This window comes from Callorhinchus milii, unplaced genomic scaffold (genome assembly GCF_018977255.1).
Source record: "Callorhinchus milii isolate IMCB2004 unplaced genomic scaffold, IMCB_Cmil_1.0 Scaffold8, whole genome shotgun sequence".
Lineage (NCBI taxonomy): Eukaryota > Metazoa > Chordata > Chondrichthyes > Chimaeriformes > Callorhinchidae > Callorhinchus > Callorhinchus milii.
Window position 1 is genome coordinate 546,533 of NW_024704749.1, and position 20,586 is coordinate 567,118.

Consider the following 20,586-nt stretch of genomic DNA (forward strand, 5'->3'; position numbering starts at 1 on the left):
CTCTATAAATGTAATTTGTTGTTGTTGTATCATGTAATCGTTGCTTGCTGTCTGGGCTCACACATGAAGAGAGATTGGCAATTTTTTTAATACTTAATAAAAGGATAGATTCATAGAGTATTACAGCACAGAAAGAGGCCATTTGGGCCATCATGTCTGTGTCGGCTCTTTGAGAGTTACCAACTAGTCGCACTCCCCGGTTCTTTCCCCATAACCCTGCAATTTTTTCCTTTTTAAGTACCTATCCAATTCCCTTTTGAAAGCTGTTATCAAATCTGCTTCCACCACCCTGTATACCTCCCACCCCTCTGGTTCTTTTGCCAATTATCTTAAATCTGTGTCCTCTGGTTACCGATCCACATGTTTTCTCCCTATCTGCTCTTATCGAAACCCCTCATAATTTTGAATACCTCTATTAAATCTCCCTGAACTATCTCTGCTTTGTGTCAAATCAAAGATTTGCTTATGTGAAACCCCAGGTCTCTATTCCTGCACCCCCTTTAAAACTACCATTTATCTTATATTGCCTCTCCTCAATCCTCCTCTGAAAATGTATCACTTCACACTTCTCTGCATTAAAATTCATCTGCCATGTGTCTGCCCATTTAACCAGTCTCCTGCAGTCTGCTACCATCCTCCTCACCGTTTACCACGTTCCCAAGTTTTGTGTCATCTACGAACTTTAAAATGCTGTTCTCTATACCCAAGTCCAAGTTATTATTATTGTTATTAATATATATTAAAAAGAGCAGTGATCCTAATGCCGACCCTGGGAACACCACTGTATACCTATTCACAACTATTCTCTGCTTTCTGTCTCCCAGCCAATTTGGGATCCATCGCCAGACTACGGCATTACCTCACCCCTCACGCGGCTGAAACCCTGGTTCACGCCTTTGTCACCTCAAGGCTGGACTATGGGAACTCTCTCCTCGCCGGCCTTCCCGCCACCTCCCTCCACACTGCAGGTCATTCAGAACTCTGCAGCTCGTGTACTGTCCCGCACCAGACACCGCGACCACATCACACCCACCCTCGCTCGCCTCCACTGGCTCCCCATCCCCAGAGGATTGATTTCAAGATCCTCATCCTCACCTACAAGGCCATTCACGGCCTCGCTCCCTCCTACCTCTCCAACCTACTATCCCCCTACCTACCTGCCCGTACCCTCCGTTCCTCTGGCTCCGATCTGCTCCACATCCCCCGCCCCAACCGCCCTACCATCGGTGGTCGGGCCTTCAGCCTCTCAGCCCCGAGGCTCTGGAACTCCATCCCCCAGTGCCTTCGCCGCTTCATCCCTTCCCTCCTTCATGGCCGGTCTCAAAACCTTTCTCTTTGACCGTACCTTCAGCTCCCCTCTCGACTCTCTTCCCCCTCCTCGCTCCCTCCCTTCCCTCCCCTCACCCTGACCATTTCCCCCCTCCTCGCTCCCTCCCTTCCCTCCCCTCACCCTGACCATTTCCCCCCTCCTCGCTCCCTCCCTTCCCTCCCCTCACCCTCACCATTTCCCCCCTCCTCGCTCCCTCCCTTCCCTCCCCTCACCCTGACCATTTCCCCCCTCCTCTCTCCCTCCCTCCCCTCCCCTCACCCTGACCATTTCCCCCCTGCTCGGGTCATGACCCAACTGTGCAGCGCCTTGGGACGTCCTCCTGACGTGAAAGGCGCTTTATAAATGGAATCTTGTTGTTGTTGTTGTTGTTGTTGGGCTTCAATTTTGCTAACAAGTCTGTTAGGTGGCACTTTATCAATCGCCTTTTGTAAGTCTGTCTGCACAACATCAACAGCACTAGGTTCATCAACCCTCTCTGTTACTTCGTCGAAGGATCAAATGAATAACACAAATAATTCAGTCACTGTATCATGTCATTCTCAGTATTTAAGTTTAGTTCTTGTTTTTTCAAACAGGATGAACAAAGGAAGCTTGGAAAATGAATCTATATAAACAGGAATGTTTGATACTCATAAGGACAGAGAAGAGTCCGACATTGTCGCATGCTTCTCAGGAGGCCTTCATTGCTGTAATACCCATCATTCAAACTGATGAAACATTGCCTTTTATATGTATTTATATAAAATTGCCAGTTACAAGCAATAAAAAACTGGTGGAACGTTTTGTTTTCAGAAGTTATTGCTTCCATAAGATGCTGCTGTTGCTGTAACATGGTGCATTTTGCCATTAATTTGACATTTAACAGCAGTCTGTGGCCCTGCTAGGAAACTTGTTTCATGATGTAGATGTGGTGCTGCCATCATTCAATGACTCCTTTCATTTACAAATCAAACACTAAATTTGAAGGTGTTGTGATCTTCGATTGGGTTGGTTGTCGGTTAAGAGGTGCTGCACTTTAGGTGAGGGAAGGATAGCAGTGTTCTAGATTCATTTTATACAGTATTTCCACTTGAAATGCAGAAATTGTATTCTGAGTTCCTATTGTTTGAGAATTGTGGTTTGAAACATCTTTCAGCAGGAAGAGCATGAACAACAAAACCAGATGCAGGTGAGAACCTAAGAATCTGCAATGCAAGACAAAACCATTCCAATCCCATCTGGTCAATATTACCAAGTAATATCATCCCTATCTCACATAGCCTTTCCTCAATCCCCTTCCCTATTGGAACCCTATATAAGTCCCTATGGAAACGTCCTATTCCATCTTTACCACAACAACAACTTGCATTTACATAGCGCCCTTCGTGTGGGTAGTGTCTCAGAGCACTTATTCCTGTTAAGAATTCTCTTGAGACGGTATTAAGTTGGTAAAGTAAAAGTCTTTTATTAACATTGACACAATCAGCTGTGTTGTAACATTACAATACATTTAAGCAATAGACAGAATTGAGATCATATTACCCGATCCCATCGGCAGTTGCAACTGCGTCAGTTGCTCTTCTCCGAAACTCTGCCCTGAGTACACAATTCCACTTCTTTTTACAACGGTAACTATGACAGCCAGAGACGTGCACAAAAACAACTCCATGCAAGAATGTTTCTGACTCATCAGTTGCTCACTTTTACCATGGCTTCCTAGTCCCTTAATTCATTTCAATATTACTACTAATATCTTGTTAATAAGCCCTCATACATAACCCCATAATAATCACACTTAAGCAATTATTCTCAACACTCCCTTCCTAGACATACATATATTCACATTGTGTCATATAATTAAATCTCAAGATGTGAACCTGACTCGGTTGGTAACATGAGGCCAGGCTGACACTCCAATGCAGTGCTGGGGGGAACACTTTTCTAAAGAGAATTTCTCACAGTATTCTGGCTAACAACTCTAGATAAAAAAAATGATCATTCTGTTTGTGTTACAGCTGTATGTGGACAAAGCTGTGTACAAATTGCCTGCCACGTTCCCTTACAAATAGTCACTACACCAGACAAGTGTTTTGAGTCGTTTCTGTGTAACTGATGCATGTATCAAATGCTCAATTCACGCTGCTGAGTTTCAGCCCATAACCACTTGTAGACCTCTTGACCATATTGAACATAGTGTTGGGGTCGAACTTATCTACACCCTTTAGGATCCGGACACTTAAAAATAAATTAAACCCAACTCTGCTCCAATTTAGACCTTCTGGGTGGCGCTATCTTTTCACAGCTCAGATACACAATTCAATGTGTTAATTCAGTTGCTTGTGATTGAATGTGTCAGACTATTTGTGCACAGCAATATCCCACAAACGCTCATTGGGAAGTTTCCCTTTACCTTAAATGGAATGCGCACTCCTTGGAGGGATGTACTCTGTTTACCTAATTCCAGAAACTACTGGGTGCAGATTGGTAAGAGCCAAGGCCTGGAGATGCAGAATGTGTATTGGGAGTGTGACTGGAGTGTAACCAGGTAAAGCCACACACTTCCCATTGAGAACACTATGGTTAGCTTCCTGCTGTGTGTGCAGCTAATCCAGTTCCAGTGTCAGTAGTAACTGAGTGTGGAGATTCCCTGCATCGCTGCCCCCATCATAGTCTTACCCTCCAAGTGCTACCACCCGATGGCCCAGTTGGCTGGTGTGCAGCAGTGCCCTGGGGTACTGCAGACCTGACCTGCCTCAGGTACCAGACTACCGAGGCCGCCTCAGAGGATTGATTCAATGGATTCACCCCTAAAATAGTCATTTTACGTCCCGCAATAATAATAATAATCCTTGGATTTGACACAGCACTTTATCACATTGTTGCAATGTCTCAAAGCGCTTCACAGAATATACAGTGGAAGTCGGTTCAACCGGACCCGTCGGGGCTGACCGTTTGGTCTGCATTAAGCCGGTCCGAGGTTAGCCAAAGTTCCATGACCAGCGCCGCCTCCCATTGACATTCCCATTGGAGGGGAAGGGGACCAATTAGCGGCGGCTCCGAGGTGATTGACAGGCTGGATGTTGGGGCTCCGCCCATTCAGAAGTGGCTCCAGTTGTCAATCAATTGTGATGACTCCTCCCATTCCCTTATTTATTCCCGTTCCTCCGCCCACTCACTGATTGACAGCCCAGAGGCCACTGTGACTGAAGTCACAATTTGCCTTCTGCCATCTCCTCCCGGAGCCACTCACAGCGAGATCTGGGGGGGCGGGGCCTGGCGGGGGCGGGGCCTGGCGGGGGGCGGGGCCTGGCGGGGCCTGGCGGGGGGCGGGGCCTGGCGGGGGGCGGGGCCTGGCGGGGCTGGGGGGGGGGGCGGGGCCTGGCGGGGGCGGGGCCTGGCGGGGGCGGGGCGGGGCGGGGCCTGGCGGGGCTGGGGGGTGGGGGCGGGGCCTGGCGGGGGGCGGGGCCTGGCGGGGCCTGGCGGGGGGCGGGGCCTGGCGGGGCCTGGCGGGGGGCGGGGCCTGGCGGGGGGCGGGGCCTGGCGGGGGGCGGGGCGGGGGGGGGCGGGGCCTGGCGGGGGCGGGGCCTGGCGGGGGGGCGGGGCTGCTGTGACCTCTTCTGCTTCACTTTCAGTTTCCATTTCTCAAGTGGACTTTGTGGAGGAGTTTCTCGGAAGTTCTGCAGCTGTTTCCGTTCGGCAGTGACACCGTCACAAATCTTCTGAACTTACAACGCTTAAGACACGTTTAAGGTAAGTGAGTGATTCTACAGTTATATTAGTTCCTCCGACAATTTCTGTGCTGTGATGAGCTGTGCAGTATTCCAGGGCAATATTAATGCCCGCCCGGCCCCGCCCGGCCCCGCCCGGATCATCAGCAGGACCTGGAAGGGCTGACCAGTCACTGGGGTCAGGGAGTCCTCCCACTCAGCTCCTGTTAACCCTGCAGCCAAAGCCCTAACGGGGAGGGTGGTCTCTCGCTGGACAAGCAGCGGGAAAGCTGTCCAGACAGTGATATCAATGGCAAACTGTGTGGGTTTAGCTGGTTAGACTCCAGCAGTTACCCCAACGCACAGTCTGTGCTCCCCAACCCTTGGCTCTTGCCAACCTGCGCCTAATACACTCCGCAATTAGGTGAGCAGACTGTGTCCCTCCAGAGAGAGAGCGCATTCCATTCCAACAATCTATCTCTGGGATTTCCATGTGTAGTGGGATGCCTGGAATTCTCAGTTTGGTTTGGATACTCTTAAACATGTGATGGGTTTCCGCATGTGTCAGACCCCCAAAAGTTCCTCTGACAGGTCGTTTTTAGTGAATATTTAACACAGAGATTGATATCAGAAACCAGGAATTGCAGAGACCAGTGTTAAAGCTGATCTTACGCCTCCCCATAGACATAACTAAACTTTAGTTTTAGCAAACCTGCTGAAGGCAGATGTCCATTCACTTGCTGATGAGGAAATTTAGGCTTGGGATTACAGTCGCTGGAAGGCGTCACCTGGAGTCCACTTGGTGTTACAGGGCTTGAAATCCACCTTGATTGTTTTGTAGAGTCACTTCTGCTCAAGCTCCACATCTCCAATTAGTGGAACCAAAGCACAATGAGTAGTAGGAATGTGTGTTTGAGTTGTGGGCAGGAAGGTGATGGCAATCCTCTCACATTTCGTGCTGAGCTGTGCTGCCCCCCTGAAGCTCACAAGGAGTTCCTGGTACTTGAGATCCACACAGTGAGAGCTCAAACCTGCGCTTGTCAGAAGTCAAATGACCAAATATCCTCCTGGGGAGTGGGATGGGTGGGGGAGAGCAAGCAGACTGGCTCCAAGATGGTATGCTGGGAAATGGACTGTCCAAGTTGGTTCAACCATCTGTAGTTGTGTCTGGTCCAGTTCCTGAGCCCGAAAGGTCTGCAGTACTCCAGGGCATTGCGGATGGTCAACTGGTACATGGACAGGCCTTGGAGGGACAGACCAGTCACTGGGGGCAGGGATTAATCCCACTTAACAGCTGTTAATTCTTCAAGCCAAAACCCTAATAGTGGTTCTAGCTGGACAAGCAGAGAGGCAGAGAGACATCTTCATTTGTATAATGCCTTTCACATAAGGAGGATGTCCCAAGGTGCTGGACAATCAGTGTTTCAGACCCGAGCTGGGGGTCAGGATCGGGGAGGGTGGAGGGAAGGAGAGTGATCGAAGGCACGGTCGAAGTGGAGGGTCTTGAGATGGGTCTTGAAGGAGGCAAGGGAGGGGGCGAGGTGGAGGGACTGCAGAATGGAGTTCCAGAGTGGCAGAGTGATTATAACTCCTTATTAAATAATAAGTTTGTTTTAATGGCAATGTCATATATTGCTTTGATTTTTTTTAAAAAAAGATTGCAACCGGACCAGAGATGAATCCAACAGTTGAAAAGATGCTGGTGTGTGGGGTTTGCTGTGCACAGATGGTTGGCCCCAAACTGCTGCAGTGTCTGCACACGTTTTGTAAAGAATGTCTTCAATTAAAATGGGCGACTGCAAACACCCAAACCTGCCCTGTCTGCAGCACACCAGCAGGCATGACTGCCTCTGAGCTGCAGGACAATGTGCTAGTTGCAAGATTTCTGAGCAAGGCTAACCTGCGGAATAGGATTACGACGGAGGTGGACGTGCAATGTGATCTGTGCCAGGCCTGCGGTGAAGGGAAACCAGCTTCTTCCTTGTGCTTTGAGTGTGAGAAGTTTTTGTGTATGAGGTGCTTCAGCATCCATGAGATAGTGACGAAGAGGCATAGACATATGTTGGAGACCCTGGAAGCGTTGAGTTCACTAAACGCAGAAGACCTTTCCAAGAAAAGAGAATCCACCCATTTGTCTTACACATGAAGAGCAGTGCATCAGGTAACCTGATTCCCCTGCCATGATATTGCCATGTCCTCATCTTCCCTTTCAAATGTGTTTAAAGGTAATTTCACTTCTTCCTTTTTTGAAGGTTTCTTGACACCATTTTTTGACAGAGGCTGAAAGCTGATTTGCCAAAGCTGTTAAATCTCTGCGGAGAAGCAGACTCCTAGGGCCTATCACCCCATCCTCACCAGCTCCACTGGCTCCCGATCCCTGTGGAGGATTGAGTTCAAGATCCTCGTCCTCACTTTTAAATCTCTCCACAGTCCTGACCCACTCTACCTCTGACTTCCTTAAACCCTACTAACTGGCCCACTCCTTCCGCGCAGTAGGCACTGGGCTGGTTCATGTCCTCTGTCTACCTGACCATCAACTGTTGGGCTTTCAAACTACTTGTCCCCATTCTCTGGAATTGCATCCAGTCCCGTTGCCTCAACCCTCACTTCGCTTCCTTCAAGGTCCGTCTCAAGTGTCTGTGACAGATGTCAGTAAAATTTAAGCAGAGGACACTAGTACTTTTTTCCTATTTCATTACAGGTTTTACTGTGTAACCTGCTCAGTGAACATCTGCCACAGTTGTTTGCTGCTCCACCACAAACCCCCACTCCACTGTCTCCACAGTGTTGAACAGGAAGCTGCTCTGAAGAAGAAAAAGATGAAAGGTATGATGGTCACTGCCCAGAAACAAGGCGACAAATTCAATGAAATCTGTAGTGAATTGAAATCTCTGAGGGGGAAACTGGATTGCAGGAAGAACAACATTGAGGAACTCATTAAAAGCAGAAGTGCCAAAGCTATCGAAGAGATCAATGAGGAAGGCAACAGACTCCTGAGTGAGCTGGAAGTCCTGCACGAGGCAGAGCAAGGGCACTTGCTGGAGAGTCTGAACAACGTGTCAAAGCTACTGCAAAGAATGAGCGCAGGACAAGGGCTGGTGGAGAACATGCTGTGTTATGGCACGGACCAGGAAGTGATGGAGATGCATGGAGAGGCTATATCAGCACTGTCCGTGCTGCGGGAAGCCAAGGAAGCCCATGTGTCCACAGGAAACTTGGTAATGGGATTTCAGGAATGTCCATTCGAACCTCAAAATGTATTTGGGATCGTCCTCAAAAATGGTAAATGTCAGGCATTTGATGGTGCAGTGGGGCAAATAAGCCTTATAATAACACTATAATACTGGTATTTAATATAGCGCCTTATCATGTTGCAAGACGTCTCAAAGCGCTTCACAGGCTATACTGTAAAGTGGTTTGACTACATTTTGTGAGCGAAACGAGGCAGCCAGTTTACACACACCAGTATCCCACAAATGAGTGACCACATTTTATTTGGGGGAATAAAATTAAAACCTTCTTGGAATGGATTTGCAGTGTGTTAGAGGATCATCGGATCATAAGATATGAAAGGTACTAAAATAAAATGTAAGGCTTATTATTTTACTATTTCAGGGTGTGATCTGAGATTAAATCATTCAGATACAAATAGCCTTCATCAGATGGACAAAAGGATTCCAGACCAAGTCATTTAGGATGCAGAATAAACTGCCTGCATAATATGGGGCTCAGGACCCAATCTTATCCGACCTCCACTCTTGAAATGTAATATGTCAAAAGCCTCAGAACTCGACCATTGTGAGCCTGGCTTAGTTGGTGACACTCTCACCTCTAGGTCAGAAGGTTGTGAACACCCAGCCTACCCATCACACCATTAAGCTGCTTTTAAATGAATCCATCATCCTGGCTTCAAGGATTCTTGGCATTCTGTTCCAGTCGTTAATTATCATTTAAGTAAAGAAAATCTTCCTAGTATCTGTCCTGAAGTTGCCCTTTACAATTCCAAAGCTATGTCCTCTTTTTCTACTGTCTTGGTATATCCTAATTTTTTCAATCCCAAGTTTAAAAGATTATGCACCTCTATAAGGTACTCATACTAATTAACTGCATTTTGCCTATGAGTAGTCAGTACACTTGACAGCAATTACATAGATAGAATCTTACAGCACAGAAGGAGGTCTTTCGGCCCATCGTGCCTGTGCCGGCTCTTTGAAAGAGCCACCACCTAGTCCCACTCCACCGTTCTTACCCCCGAGCCATGAAAATTTTTACTTTTCAAGTACCTATCTAATTCCCTTTTGAAAGCTATTATCGAATCTGCTTCCACTAACCTTTCAGGCCATGCATTCCAGACTGTAATAACTCCATTTCACCCATTCTGCTCCCACTCTCTGGACTCAATCCCAGAGTCTCTCCAACTCAGTCCTTTACTCCCCACATTTCAAGGCAGTTTCCTCAAATCTTACCTCCTTGACTGGGCTTTCGGACATCTTTACCCTCCCCACCTTCTTCAGCTCCAACTCCCTGGTTGGGGGCCCAACCAACAGTGAAGCATTTTCAGACGTCTTATCAGGGTGAAAGGCGCTGTATAAATGTAAAATGTATTTCACATGTGTTTCCCTTTTTTACTTCCTATATGTAATACTTTGCATTCATTCATGTTAAACTTAATTTGCCAGTTATCAGCCCATGTGTGTACTCTATCAAGCTCTCCTTTAAGACCTTGCTATACAAATATAATGTTGTGGTGTTCCTTCCTTTATTGCATAATTCCTTTCAATTTGGTGTAATCAGTGAATTTAACTATGTTATATTGCCTTCAAATCCAGTTCAATATACACAAGAAACAGGAGGGGTTCCAGCACAAACACCTGAAACACCCCACTTAAAAGTGACTTAGCCACACTACCAAACACTCTCTGCTTCTTTCCCGTCAGCCAATTCTGAATCTATGTCCATGTTCTGCTCTTAATGCTCTCAGTTTGCGAAGGAGTCTTTCACACAACACCACCAGTGAACAGGAAATGTGCTTGAATGTCATTAGTGACCAGGTGACAAATAGTGACAAATATTCCCTTGTCACTTGGGATTTTCTTACCTCAGAGAATTTCTTATAAAAATAATAATAATAATCCTTGCATTTGATATAGTGCTTTTCACGTCTTCACAACGTTTCAAAGCGCTTCACAGAATAGACTGTAAAGTGAATTGACTGTATATTTGTGGACGAAACCATATTGTACCTCCCATATTGCACATTTGTGGGCGAAACCATCTTGACCATATTGTAATCATACCCAAACACTGCTGTGTTTACTCAACATTCCGTGCACTCCACAGATTTTATTCCATAGAATAGAAAGATAGAATATCTTGGCACAGAAGGAGGCCATTCAGCCCATCGTGGCTCTTTGGGAGAGCCAACCTATCAGCCCCACTCCCCTGCTCTTTCCCCAAATCCTGACAAATATATCCTTTTCCAAGTACTTATTCAATTCCCTTTTGAAAGTTGTTATTGAATCTGTTTCCACCAACATTTCAGGCGGAAATTTAATAAGTTTCACTCTAATATTTCTGCTTTCAGAGCAGCCTGAGGGAGTCGGAGATCTCAAGTTTCCACACGTTGAGAAGAAAGACGGCTGGGTAAAGGATTAATTTCCCTGCTTTCTTGTCTGGGCAGCAGCTAGAGTCTGATTGATCAGATTACTGTCATCAGAATTCAAATTAATAGAGGGTTTGTTTTCTTGTTGCATTTCAGCAAATATGAGTAGTGTATCAGTTAAAAGTGAGAATAAATTGTCACCTATTTTCAGGGTAGTAAACAGGTCGTAAATTAATTATATGAACTAGACACATGTAAATCATGTAAATTATTTGAATCATTTTTTAGTTCTTGGTGCTGCCCACTTGACCCGCATTGTGGCTCATTTTGCCCTCACCTTCCTTTCCTTTCCTCCCTGAGCCAGAGAGGTAAATCTATCTAATTTGTCCTTGAAAGAATCTGCTTCCACCGCCTCCCTAGGGAGCCTGCTCCATAAGTTTACTACTCACTCACTGAAGTAGTGTATCTGCAGATTTGTTCTGAATTTACCCCCTTCAATCGCAGGCTGTGTCCTCTGGTTCTACTGTTCAGTACAAAGATAATGCAGCTTCTCATGGTCTACATTATCTATTCCCTTCAGAGTCTTAAGGACCTCAATCATATCACTCCTCAACCTTCTCTTGTCCAGTGTGAACATGCCCACTTTACCTAATCGCTTCTCATTGTCCAGTCCCTCCATCCCCTCGACCATTCTGGTTGCCTCCTCTGTATCCTCTCGATCACTGTAATTTATCTGGCCCCTGAGATTTGTTTACCTTAAGTTTGCACAGTTGTTTGGCAACATGCTGTTAGTGATGTGAATATTGGCACAACTTGCCTCTGCAACACCATTGAGTTCTGTATCCAGACCAGATGAGTTACCCTTTTCCTCCTTTGCAAAATTGAGGCAAAACTTATTTAATACTCTGCGCATCATTTGTTATATGCTCACCCGACCCCACCTTCAATGGCCCTATTTTATACCTCATTTTACTTTGTCTCTTAGCGTCCTGATAATGCCAGGGACAAAAGGAAATGGTCAGTAGAAGATGAGAAAACATCGAATGTGAAACGATTATGTTGGTTATCTGAGCACAATTACAGCACGAGAGGAACAGCAGGTGCAACATGCCAGACTGGCTGTTACCTTGACCTTCCCTCAGGAACAGATGCAGTGTTCAGTGAGATGAACGATTCATCCAATGATTTTAATGATAGCAACTTGGAAGACTCCACACTATTTTCAGGTCAGTTGTCTTTAGTACAGGTTTGATAGAATCATAGAATATCACAGCACAGAAGGAGGCCATTCGGCCCATCGTGCCTTTGGAAGAGCTACCCAGCCAGTCCCACTCCCCCGTTGTTTCCCCATATCCTTGCAAATGTTTCCTTTTCAAGTTCCTATCTAATTCCCATTTGAAAGTTGTTATTGAATCTGTTTCCACCCTTTCAGGCCATGCTTTCCAGACCGTAACAACGCTCTGTGTAAAATAAATTCTCATCTCCCCTCTGGTTCTTTTGCCAATTATCTTAAAAGGTTAAATACAGAGTAAAGCTTTCTCTACACAGCCCCCTTCAGCGTTCCCAGTTCAGGTGCAGCATAAATGAGATGGGCATTAAATAATGAAACAGCGAAGGAAGATGCATTTGCACATAATGTGTTCCCATAGACGCCCACCCTCCTGTCCTGGTCGGGGCTGTTGTACACACTGGGAACCGCAAGCAGCACGTGATGCTTCACTCTCAGGATGCATTGCAGGTCTTAGTACCATTTCAGTCTAAAGTTATTATTTTACTATTAATTAGAACAACTACAATCATTATTTGAGACCTTCAATGTACTGGATGAAATATCAAATGCAGGATTATAACTAAGACATATTAGAAGCAATTGAGGGGATTAATTCGGCCAATAATACATTGGTTGTAGACAGAGGGATGCTTCAAAGTGTGATCCTCTCCAACGTATTCAACTAAATATCTCCAACACATAAACAATCCCAATGCCTCCACTTCAGACTAACGCTTTGTGTTATGTTCAATAGAGGGGAGTTTTAGAATAATTTCTTCAGACACTGAAGGTGAATTGGAGGATTCCAGGGTAAGTTCATTCCCAATGTTTTACTCTACACAGGTTTCCCTGAGTGGAGGGTCTGTCAGGCTGAGAGGGAGAGCTTCACCATTATTTTCATGCAGGACCCTCAATCAATCCATCCATCCACCTACCCTGGATGAGTTCTAACTTTCTCCAGTTGAGAACGCCGACAACGGAGAAGCCCTCCCGCATGGCTCCTGTCAGCACCTTCTCACCTCAGGCGCTGATAGCATCAACTTGCCTGAATACAAACTCCACCTCCAGAATCTGTGTTTGATTCCCAACTGTCCTTTAAAGCCCAATTCTGTGCTCTCACCCACTGCTCGCTCTCCTTGATCCCATTTTTAAATCCCTCCATGGTCACAACTCCATCTCTGTGACCTCCTCAAACCCTAGCGACCTGAGCTGCGGACAGGAAGATGGTGGCAATGCTCTCACGCATTTCATGCTGAGCTGTGTTGCCCACCGGGAAGCTCACAGGCAGTTCCTGGTACCTGCCATCCACCTGCGATATCAATGGCAAGCTATGCTGTTTTAGTTGGTTAGACTCCAGCAGTCACCCCAACACACACTCTGGGGTCCTCAAGCCTTGGCTCTTGCCAACCTGTGCCTAATACTTTCCGGATTTAGGTAAGCAGGCTGGGTCCTCCGAGGGGAGAGTGAGCATTCCATTCCAACAATGTATCTCTAGTATTTCCGTGTGTAGGTGGGATGCATGGAAAACTCAGCTTGGTTTGGATAGTCTTAAGCACAATGATGGATTTCCATATGTATCAGACACCTGACTGACCAAAAAAAAGATGCCAAAAGACTGTAACAGGACTTAAATCGGTTACAGCAAAGGGCTGTCATTGGCAAATTACGTTAATAAAGCAAAATGTGAGATAATTCACTGACAGAAAAAAAAACTGAATGGAATTTATATTGAATGCCAGTAGTTTGGAAGAAGCAAAAGGATTTAGGATTGCAAGTGTATGAGTCCTTGAAAATGGTAACACGCGTGGAAAGCTATATGTTAGGTCAGGGAATTCAGGGATATGGGGCGAGGGCGGGTAAATGGACTTGAGGTACAGATCAGCCGTGATATTATAAAATGCTGGAACAGGCTTGAGGGGCTGAATGGCCTGCTCCTGTTTCTATGTTTCTATATATATTATTATATTATTATTATTATTATTATTATTATTATTATTATTATTATTATTATTTTATTATTATTATTATTATTATTATATTATTATTATTATTATTATTATTCTAACTATATACTGTATCCCGAGATATTATTTTCCAGCAAAAATCTAATTTGGTCTTGAAACAAACAACATTTTCTGTTTCTGTTATCTCCCTAGGGAGCCTGTTCATAAGTTTACAACTTGCTCACAGAGGTAGTGTTTCTGCAGATTTGTTCTGAGTTTACCCCCATTCAATCACATCCTCTTGTTCTACTACAGTTCAGAACAAGATAAAACAGCTTTTTTTTTAGCAAGTGAATCATGTCTCTGCTCCTGATGTGAAAGGCATTATATAAATGTAATTTGTTGTTGTTTTGAGGATACACTGGCTTCTGAGACAGAGACCAGTGCGGGGCCCGATGTGTGCCAGGTGGAGCCTGCAGAGACACTTGTGTTTTTTGACCTGGAGACCACAGGCCTGGGTAATAATCTTGTAATAATAAATAATAATAATTTTTCAATTTTGTCATAGCGGCTTCCAAGTTGTGAGGATGTCTCAAAGGGTTCCACAGAATTTAGTTAAAGTGTAGTAACTGTATAATTTGAAGGTGGACCCTTTGTGCCCTTTTATCATTCAAGATAAAACGAGCACTCACTTGGCACATTACTCAGCCTCTTTCTCTTTGACTGAGCCTTCAGCTCCCCTCTCGACTCTCTACCCCCTCCTCGCTCCCTCCCTTCCCTCCCCTCACCCTGACCATTTCCCCTCTCCTCGCTCCCTCCCTTCCCTCCCCTCACCCTGACCATTTCCCCCCTCCTCGCTCCCTCCCTTCCCTCCCCTCACCCTGACCATTTCCCCCCTGCTCAGGTCCTGACCCAACTGTACAGCGCCTTGGGACATCCTCCCGACGTGAAAGGCGCTCTATAAATGGATTGTTGTTGTTGTTCATGAATATTTTATATGTTGTTACACTTTTTCAAAGTTGTTACACTTTAGTCAAAATGCTTTTGACTTTTTTGTAATCTACCACTACAAACATTGCAGGTCCATCCCATTTGTAGTATGAGAAATCTCAATAATTTAAATACTAAGAAGAAGGGAGATCCCAAAAGTTTCACATCAAAATAGTGAGTTTCATAGAATCATAGAGTTATACAGCACAGAAAGAGGCCATTCAGCCCATCGTGTCTCTGATGGCTCTTTGACAGAGCTGTCCAAATTAGTCCCATTCTCTCCCCATAGCCCTGCAAACTTGTCCCCAAATAATTATCTCCTTCTCTCTTAAAAGCTGTTATTGAATCGGTTCCCACCGGCCTTTCAGGCAATGCATTTCAGATCCCAACAACTCGCTGTGTGAAAACATTTCTCCTCCCCTCCCCTCTGTTTCTTTAACAACTATTTTAAATCGGTGTCCTGGGGTTACCGACCCACCGCCAGTGGGAATAGTTTCTCCTGTTCACCCTATCGAATCCCCTCATCATTTTGAAAACTTCTATTAAGTCTCCTCTTAACCTTCTCTGCTCCAAGGAGAATAATCCTCACTTCTCTGCCTCTCCTGATAACTGAAGCCCCTCATTCCTGGTACCATTCTGGTTAATCCCCTCTGCTCCCTCTCCAATGCCTTGACATCCTTCCTAAAGTGTGGGGCCCAGAACTGAACACAGTCTCTCGCTGAGGCCTAACCAGTGTTTTATATAAAGGTTCACCATAACTTCCTGACTTGTGTATTCTATGCCCCTATTTATAAAGCCCAGTATCCCGGATGCTTTTTTCAACAGTGTTATCTGCCTGTCCGGCCACCTTCAAACATTTACTATATGACCCCCAGGTCTCTCTGTCCCTTCACCTCCTTAAGATTGTACCATCAGCTTATATTGCCTCTCCTCATTCTTCATCACAAAATGCATCACTTCACATTTCTTCGCATTAAATTTCATCTGCCACGTGTTTTCCTATCTTAGTATCATCGGTAAGTTTGGAAATTGTCCTCCCTGTACCCAAGTCCGGGTCATTTATATAGATCAAAACCAGCAGTGGTCCCAATACCAATACCACTGCACTTCCCTCCAGTCAGAAAAACAGCCGTTTGTGGGGCACTGCTGTGTGCAATTGACTGCCGCGTTTCACCCACAAACATACATTGTGGAGTCCTGTAGCTCAGTGGTTAGAGCACTCGCTTTGCAAGTGAGAGACCTGAGTTCAATTCCCGGCAGAGGGCGAAACCTTGGGCAAGTTTCCTTACTCCACACAGAGCCTAATAATAATCCCTCCAAAACCCAAAACAATAATAAATTGGTCATTTTCAATCTACGACTGTTTGTGGGACATTGCTGTGCGCAATTGGCTGCCGCGTTCGCCCACAAATATACAGTCAATTCACTTTACAGTGTGTTCTGTGAAGCGCTTTGGGACGTCCTCCCGACGTGAAAAGCGCTATATCAAATGCAAGGATTATTATTATTATTATTATTCCATTCACTTTACTGAATATTCTGTGAAGCGCTTTGAGATGTCTCGAAGATGTGAAAAGCGTTATTTCAAAATACAAGGATTATTAATGTTCAAAACCCATCCCTAGACACACACACAGTCACACACCACTACATGTAATAATGCATTGTGTAATTCATGGTCAGATGTACTCAATAATAATTGACACAATATCTATTTTGCAGACCAATCCTGTGAGATTGTTCAGCTATCTGCAGTAAGTGGTGAGAAGCTGTTTGACAAATATATCCTGCCCATGTCAGAATGTGCTTCAGTCAATGGAATGCGAGTTGTGGATGGAACCTTGTTTCTGAGAGGAAAACCTCAACCAACCTCCAGCCTTCAAGAAGCAATGGCTGCTTTCCTCAAATTCCTTCAGTCTGTCTCCAGGCCTGTGTTGATCGGACACAACATTTGGAGGTTTGACTGCTCTGTTATTCACAGAGTCTGGGAAAAACTCTCTATGAAGGATCAGTTTAATGAATGTATTGTTGGATTCTTAGATACACTTTGGCTGGCGAAAAATATGATTTCCAGACGAGCTGTTAAGAGCTACTCCCTGCACCATTTGGTATTTACATGTGTGAGGAAAGATTTCGTTGCCAAGAATTCTCTGGAAGAAGTGAAGATATTGCAGGAACTGTACTCAGTTCTTAACCCTTCTCCAGAGCAGACGTGCAATGCTCAGTTTTCTCTCTCCCAGTTTGAGTGCAGGCTGTCTCTACAGCCTTTACTTGATCAGAAGATAATATCAAATCCCATATTAGTCCAACTTGCTAAGCAGGAAATCAGCCTGGAGAAGATTAAATCTGCACATCAAGAAGATCCTAGATGTGGTGTGCAGAAACTCCTCTATGTGAATGGCAACACCGTACTCTCTAGACCAGAGCTCACTATCCGGAAAATCCGAGCATTTTTACGTGTAAAATCCCTCAAGGACAGAAAGCTTGATAGCATGTGGTGGAATGCAACACAGAATGTTAAATAGACCAGTGCTGAACTCCTGGCGCCCAGTGACACTAAGACCCAGATAAGCTGGTTATCGCTCAAGCTGCAATAAATGTTTCGGTTCTGTAAAACAAGTTGGAATGGATGCAATTACTTTGGAAATTTTAAATATTCCTACTTGAGTTGGTGTTGAATTCTGGTAGTGAATGTCAAATGATATTCTTGGATTTGCACCTGCAGACTCAAAGAGTGTGGGACAAGCAACAAAACAAAGCGTATTCTGCACTTTTAACTTGCAGGAAAAGAGAAGCTGATGTGATTGCTGTTTTTCAAATTCTAAAGGGATTAGATAATGTATTGTAGACCATGAGAAGCTGTTTTATCTTGTACTCAAGTAGAACCAGAGGACAGGGTCTGCGATTGAAGGGGGTAAATTCAAAACAAATCTGTGGAAACATTATTTCAGGGAACAAGTGGTACATCTATGGAACAGGGTCCCGAGGGAGAAGAAGGAAGCAGAAAGTGTTGATTTATTCAGATGCAAATTAGACAGAGTTATTTAAAAAATAATATTTTGGGATACAGAATATAATAATAATAATAACTATAATATAATAATAATAATAATCCTTGCATTTGATATAGCGCTTTTAATGTCGGGAGGACGTCCCAAAGCGCTTCACAGAACACACTGTAAAGTGAATTGACTGTATATTTGTGGGCGAACGCGGCAGCCAATTGCGCACAGCAATGTCCCACAAACAGTCGTAGATTGAAAATGACCAATTTATTATTGTTTTTGGTTTTGGAGGGATTATTATTAGGCTCTGTGTGGAGTAAGGAAACTTGCCCAAGGTTTCGCCTGGAATTGAACTCAATAATAATAATATGGATTATTATTCTAATAATAAGAATATGAGTAATGTGACAAATAGTCAGTGTAGTATGCTTGGAAGAACCGGTCAACCTTGGACCTGAAGTTCCCAAAGCTTTCCATTGTGTGGCAGACTAATCCATACAGAATGAATTGCTATCAACATCTCCATTACTGTAATACACCAGGATGGTAGAAAGCAAACTAGGTACCCATTTATAAATCTTCTTACTTTCTTCACAGTCAGACACATCTTTTGTGCAATTTTTCCATAGAACCATATGCATGTATGAGATGGTGGCTGGCCATTCAGCCTAATATGTTGTGGGGTTCTCTCCAGAAGCTCTCCATCCTAATTCCAATTCCCTGAACTTTTGCTATACCCTCTAATATACATCCGCTGCATAGTTTCTCCCGGTAAAATCCTGTGAAGCCCTTTTGGAAGTCCTCCCTAAGTAAAAGGCTTCCTTTGTTTTCGATCGTGTCTATGGTCACCTCTCCCCAGCTCGGTGTCAAGCTCCATACTGCGTATTTATTGCCCACAAAATACAGCCACTACACTTTACAGTTTATTCTGTGAAGCACTTTGAGACGTCTCAACGACGTGATAAGGTGCTATGTAAGGATTATTATTATCAATACCGTTAAGCACTCAGACGCTCCCCCACATGAAGGACATTATATAAATAAAAGTTGTTGTATACAGAATACAAGGATTATTATTAATGATTCTGCTTCAATTACTACACCCCAAAAATGCATTCCACATCCTAACAATTCTCTGTATGTAAAAAAGATTGCTCTTAATCTCATGCTTTACTTCCTTGCTAATTATTTTATAGATGCCCTGTGGACACTTCACCAAGCAGTGGAAATAATTCCTTCCTATCATCAACAATAACTTACCTTTAATAGGGCCCTTCACGCAAGTGGCCTCCGGACACTTTTAATTCCATCCAAACCTCTAATAATTTTAAACGATCTCTTAACAGGTCACAATCCCCTCAGCCTTCTTTGTTCCACTGAAAATAGCTTCTCCAATATATTTTCATAAGTCAAATCACTCATCCCTGGTATCATCCTAATAAATATTCTCTGAATCCTTTATATGACCCTAACATCTTTCCTAACTGCATGTCCCACCTGCCATGATTTCTGTATGTTGATCCTTATGTATCTCTCTCTTACTCTTTTTAAAATGTTGCCATTGAGAGTTTCCTCTCCCTTTTCTTTCCCTTCACTCAGTTGGTTCTGCCTTCCTGCACGTCCCTGTCCGTCCGCTCCACCATTTGCGGCCATGCTTTCAGCCACTACGCCCTGATTCTCTGGAACTCTCTGCCTCAATCCCTCCACCCTGTCCCCTCCTTGCCTGTTTTCAGATGACACCCGAAGACCTTCCTCTCTCTTGGCTCAGTGTCAAACTCTGCCGCTATTAAGCTACAATCACAGGTCCGCAAAGCTCCAAGGCACTACTGATGGCAGATCAGCCAGTCTGACTCATCATCAGGTCTCTTCCCTCTTAGCTTTTGCCGTCCCTGCAAGAAAAGGCCTAATGGGTAGGTTGGTCGTAACCTGACAAACAGTGGCAAGCTTTGTATTTGTAGCTGATTAAACTCCAGCAATACTCCAACACAATCTGTGTACTTTCTCAACCTCGCTTCTCTCCGCTTTCTGGCCCTAATATTCTCCAGAATTAGGGAAGTAGAGTACTTCCCTCCAGGGAGAGAGTACGCATTCCCTTCCAGACACTGTCAATAATAAAGTCATAACAAAGTCACAATAAAGTCTGCTGTGAATACTTTTGATTGGATGTTGCAATTAAATTGTGTTGAGAACATTCTTAATTTTGTACTGTTTCTCTGAATAAATTTGTTTTGTTTTAGCCTTGTTAAACTTCGGCCTCATCAAAGACTTGGTAATACAACACATGACCACTCATAATTTAGAGAACAGATGTTCAGTACCAAGTATTTGACTCAGTAAAGCTGTTGTAAGAAGCCCATGTTCCACAGAGCATAGGAGATGTATAGTTCTGCTAAACCTTTATAAGTCACTGGTTAGGCCTCAGCTGGAATATTGTGTCCAATTCTGGGCAACACACTTTAGAAAGGATATCAAGGCCTTGGAGAGGGTGAAGAGGAGATTTACCAGGATGGTACAGGGATGAGGGACTTTAGGCATGTGGAGAGACTAGAGAAGGTGGGATTGTTCTCCTTGGAGCAGAGAAGGTTAAGGCGAGATTTAATAGAGGGGTTCAAAATTATGAGGGGTTTTGATAGAGTAGATAGGGAAAAACTGTTTCCTCTGGCGGTTGAGTTGGTAACCAGGTCACATAGATTCAAGATACTCGGCAAAACAACCAGAGGGGAGATGAGATTTTGTTTTACACAGAAAGTTGTTACGGTC

At 44.5% G+C, this 20,586-nt stretch overlaps 3 protein-coding genes across 5 annotated transcripts in view; all 3 read left to right on the forward strand.

The window, feature by feature from the left end:
* ddx51 (DEAD (Asp-Glu-Ala-Asp) box polypeptide 51) overlaps nucleotides 1-2,108 on the forward strand; it is a 36,238-nt gene extending 34,130 nt beyond the window's left edge. Inside the window, exon 17 of the mRNA XM_042337332.1 lies at nucleotides 1,906-2,108. Within this exon, the coding sequence (XP_042193266.1) occupies nucleotides 1,906-1,932 (27 nt within the window). The 3' untranslated portion in view covers nucleotides 1,933-2,108. The remainder of the gene's footprint in view (nucleotides 1-1,905) is intronic.
* A 2,799-nt stretch (nucleotides 2,109-4,907) lies between these two features.
* Nucleotides 4,908-11,910, forward strand: LOC103190730 (protein PML). Of its 3 annotated transcripts, none has more exons than XM_007911611.2 (5): nucleotides 4,908-5,059; nucleotides 6,674-7,177; nucleotides 7,718-8,298; nucleotides 10,601-10,659; nucleotides 11,604-11,910. In XM_007911611.2, the coding sequence occupies exons 3-5, from the start codon at nucleotides 7,836-7,838 to the stop codon at nucleotides 11,868-11,870; spliced, it is 789 nt and encodes a 262-aa protein (XP_007909802.2). In that variant the 5' UTR covers nucleotides 4,908-5,059; nucleotides 6,674-7,177; nucleotides 7,718-7,835; the 3' UTR covers nucleotides 11,871-11,910. The 3 variants fall into 3 exon arrangements, with proteins under 3 accessions (XP_007909802.2, XP_042193531.1, XP_042193530.1); XM_042337597.1 differs by having other exon boundaries at nucleotides 4,914-5,059; nucleotides 7,718-8,234; nucleotides 11,604-11,707; XM_042337596.1 differs by lacking the exon at nucleotides 4,908-5,059 and having other exon boundaries at nucleotides 6,575-7,177.
* Nucleotides 11,911-12,535: 625 nt separating this feature from the next.
* Nucleotides 12,536-17,883, forward strand: LOC121848064 (protein PML-like). Its single transcript, XM_042337337.1, has 4 exons — nucleotides 12,536-12,545; nucleotides 12,643-12,698; nucleotides 14,247-14,349; nucleotides 16,544-17,883. The coding sequence occupies exons 1-4, from the start codon at nucleotides 12,536-12,538 to the stop codon at nucleotides 17,344-17,346; spliced, it is 972 nt and encodes a 323-aa protein (XP_042193271.1). The 3' UTR covers nucleotides 17,347-17,883.
* The last annotated feature ends 2,703 nt before the right edge of the window (nucleotides 17,884-20,586 follow it).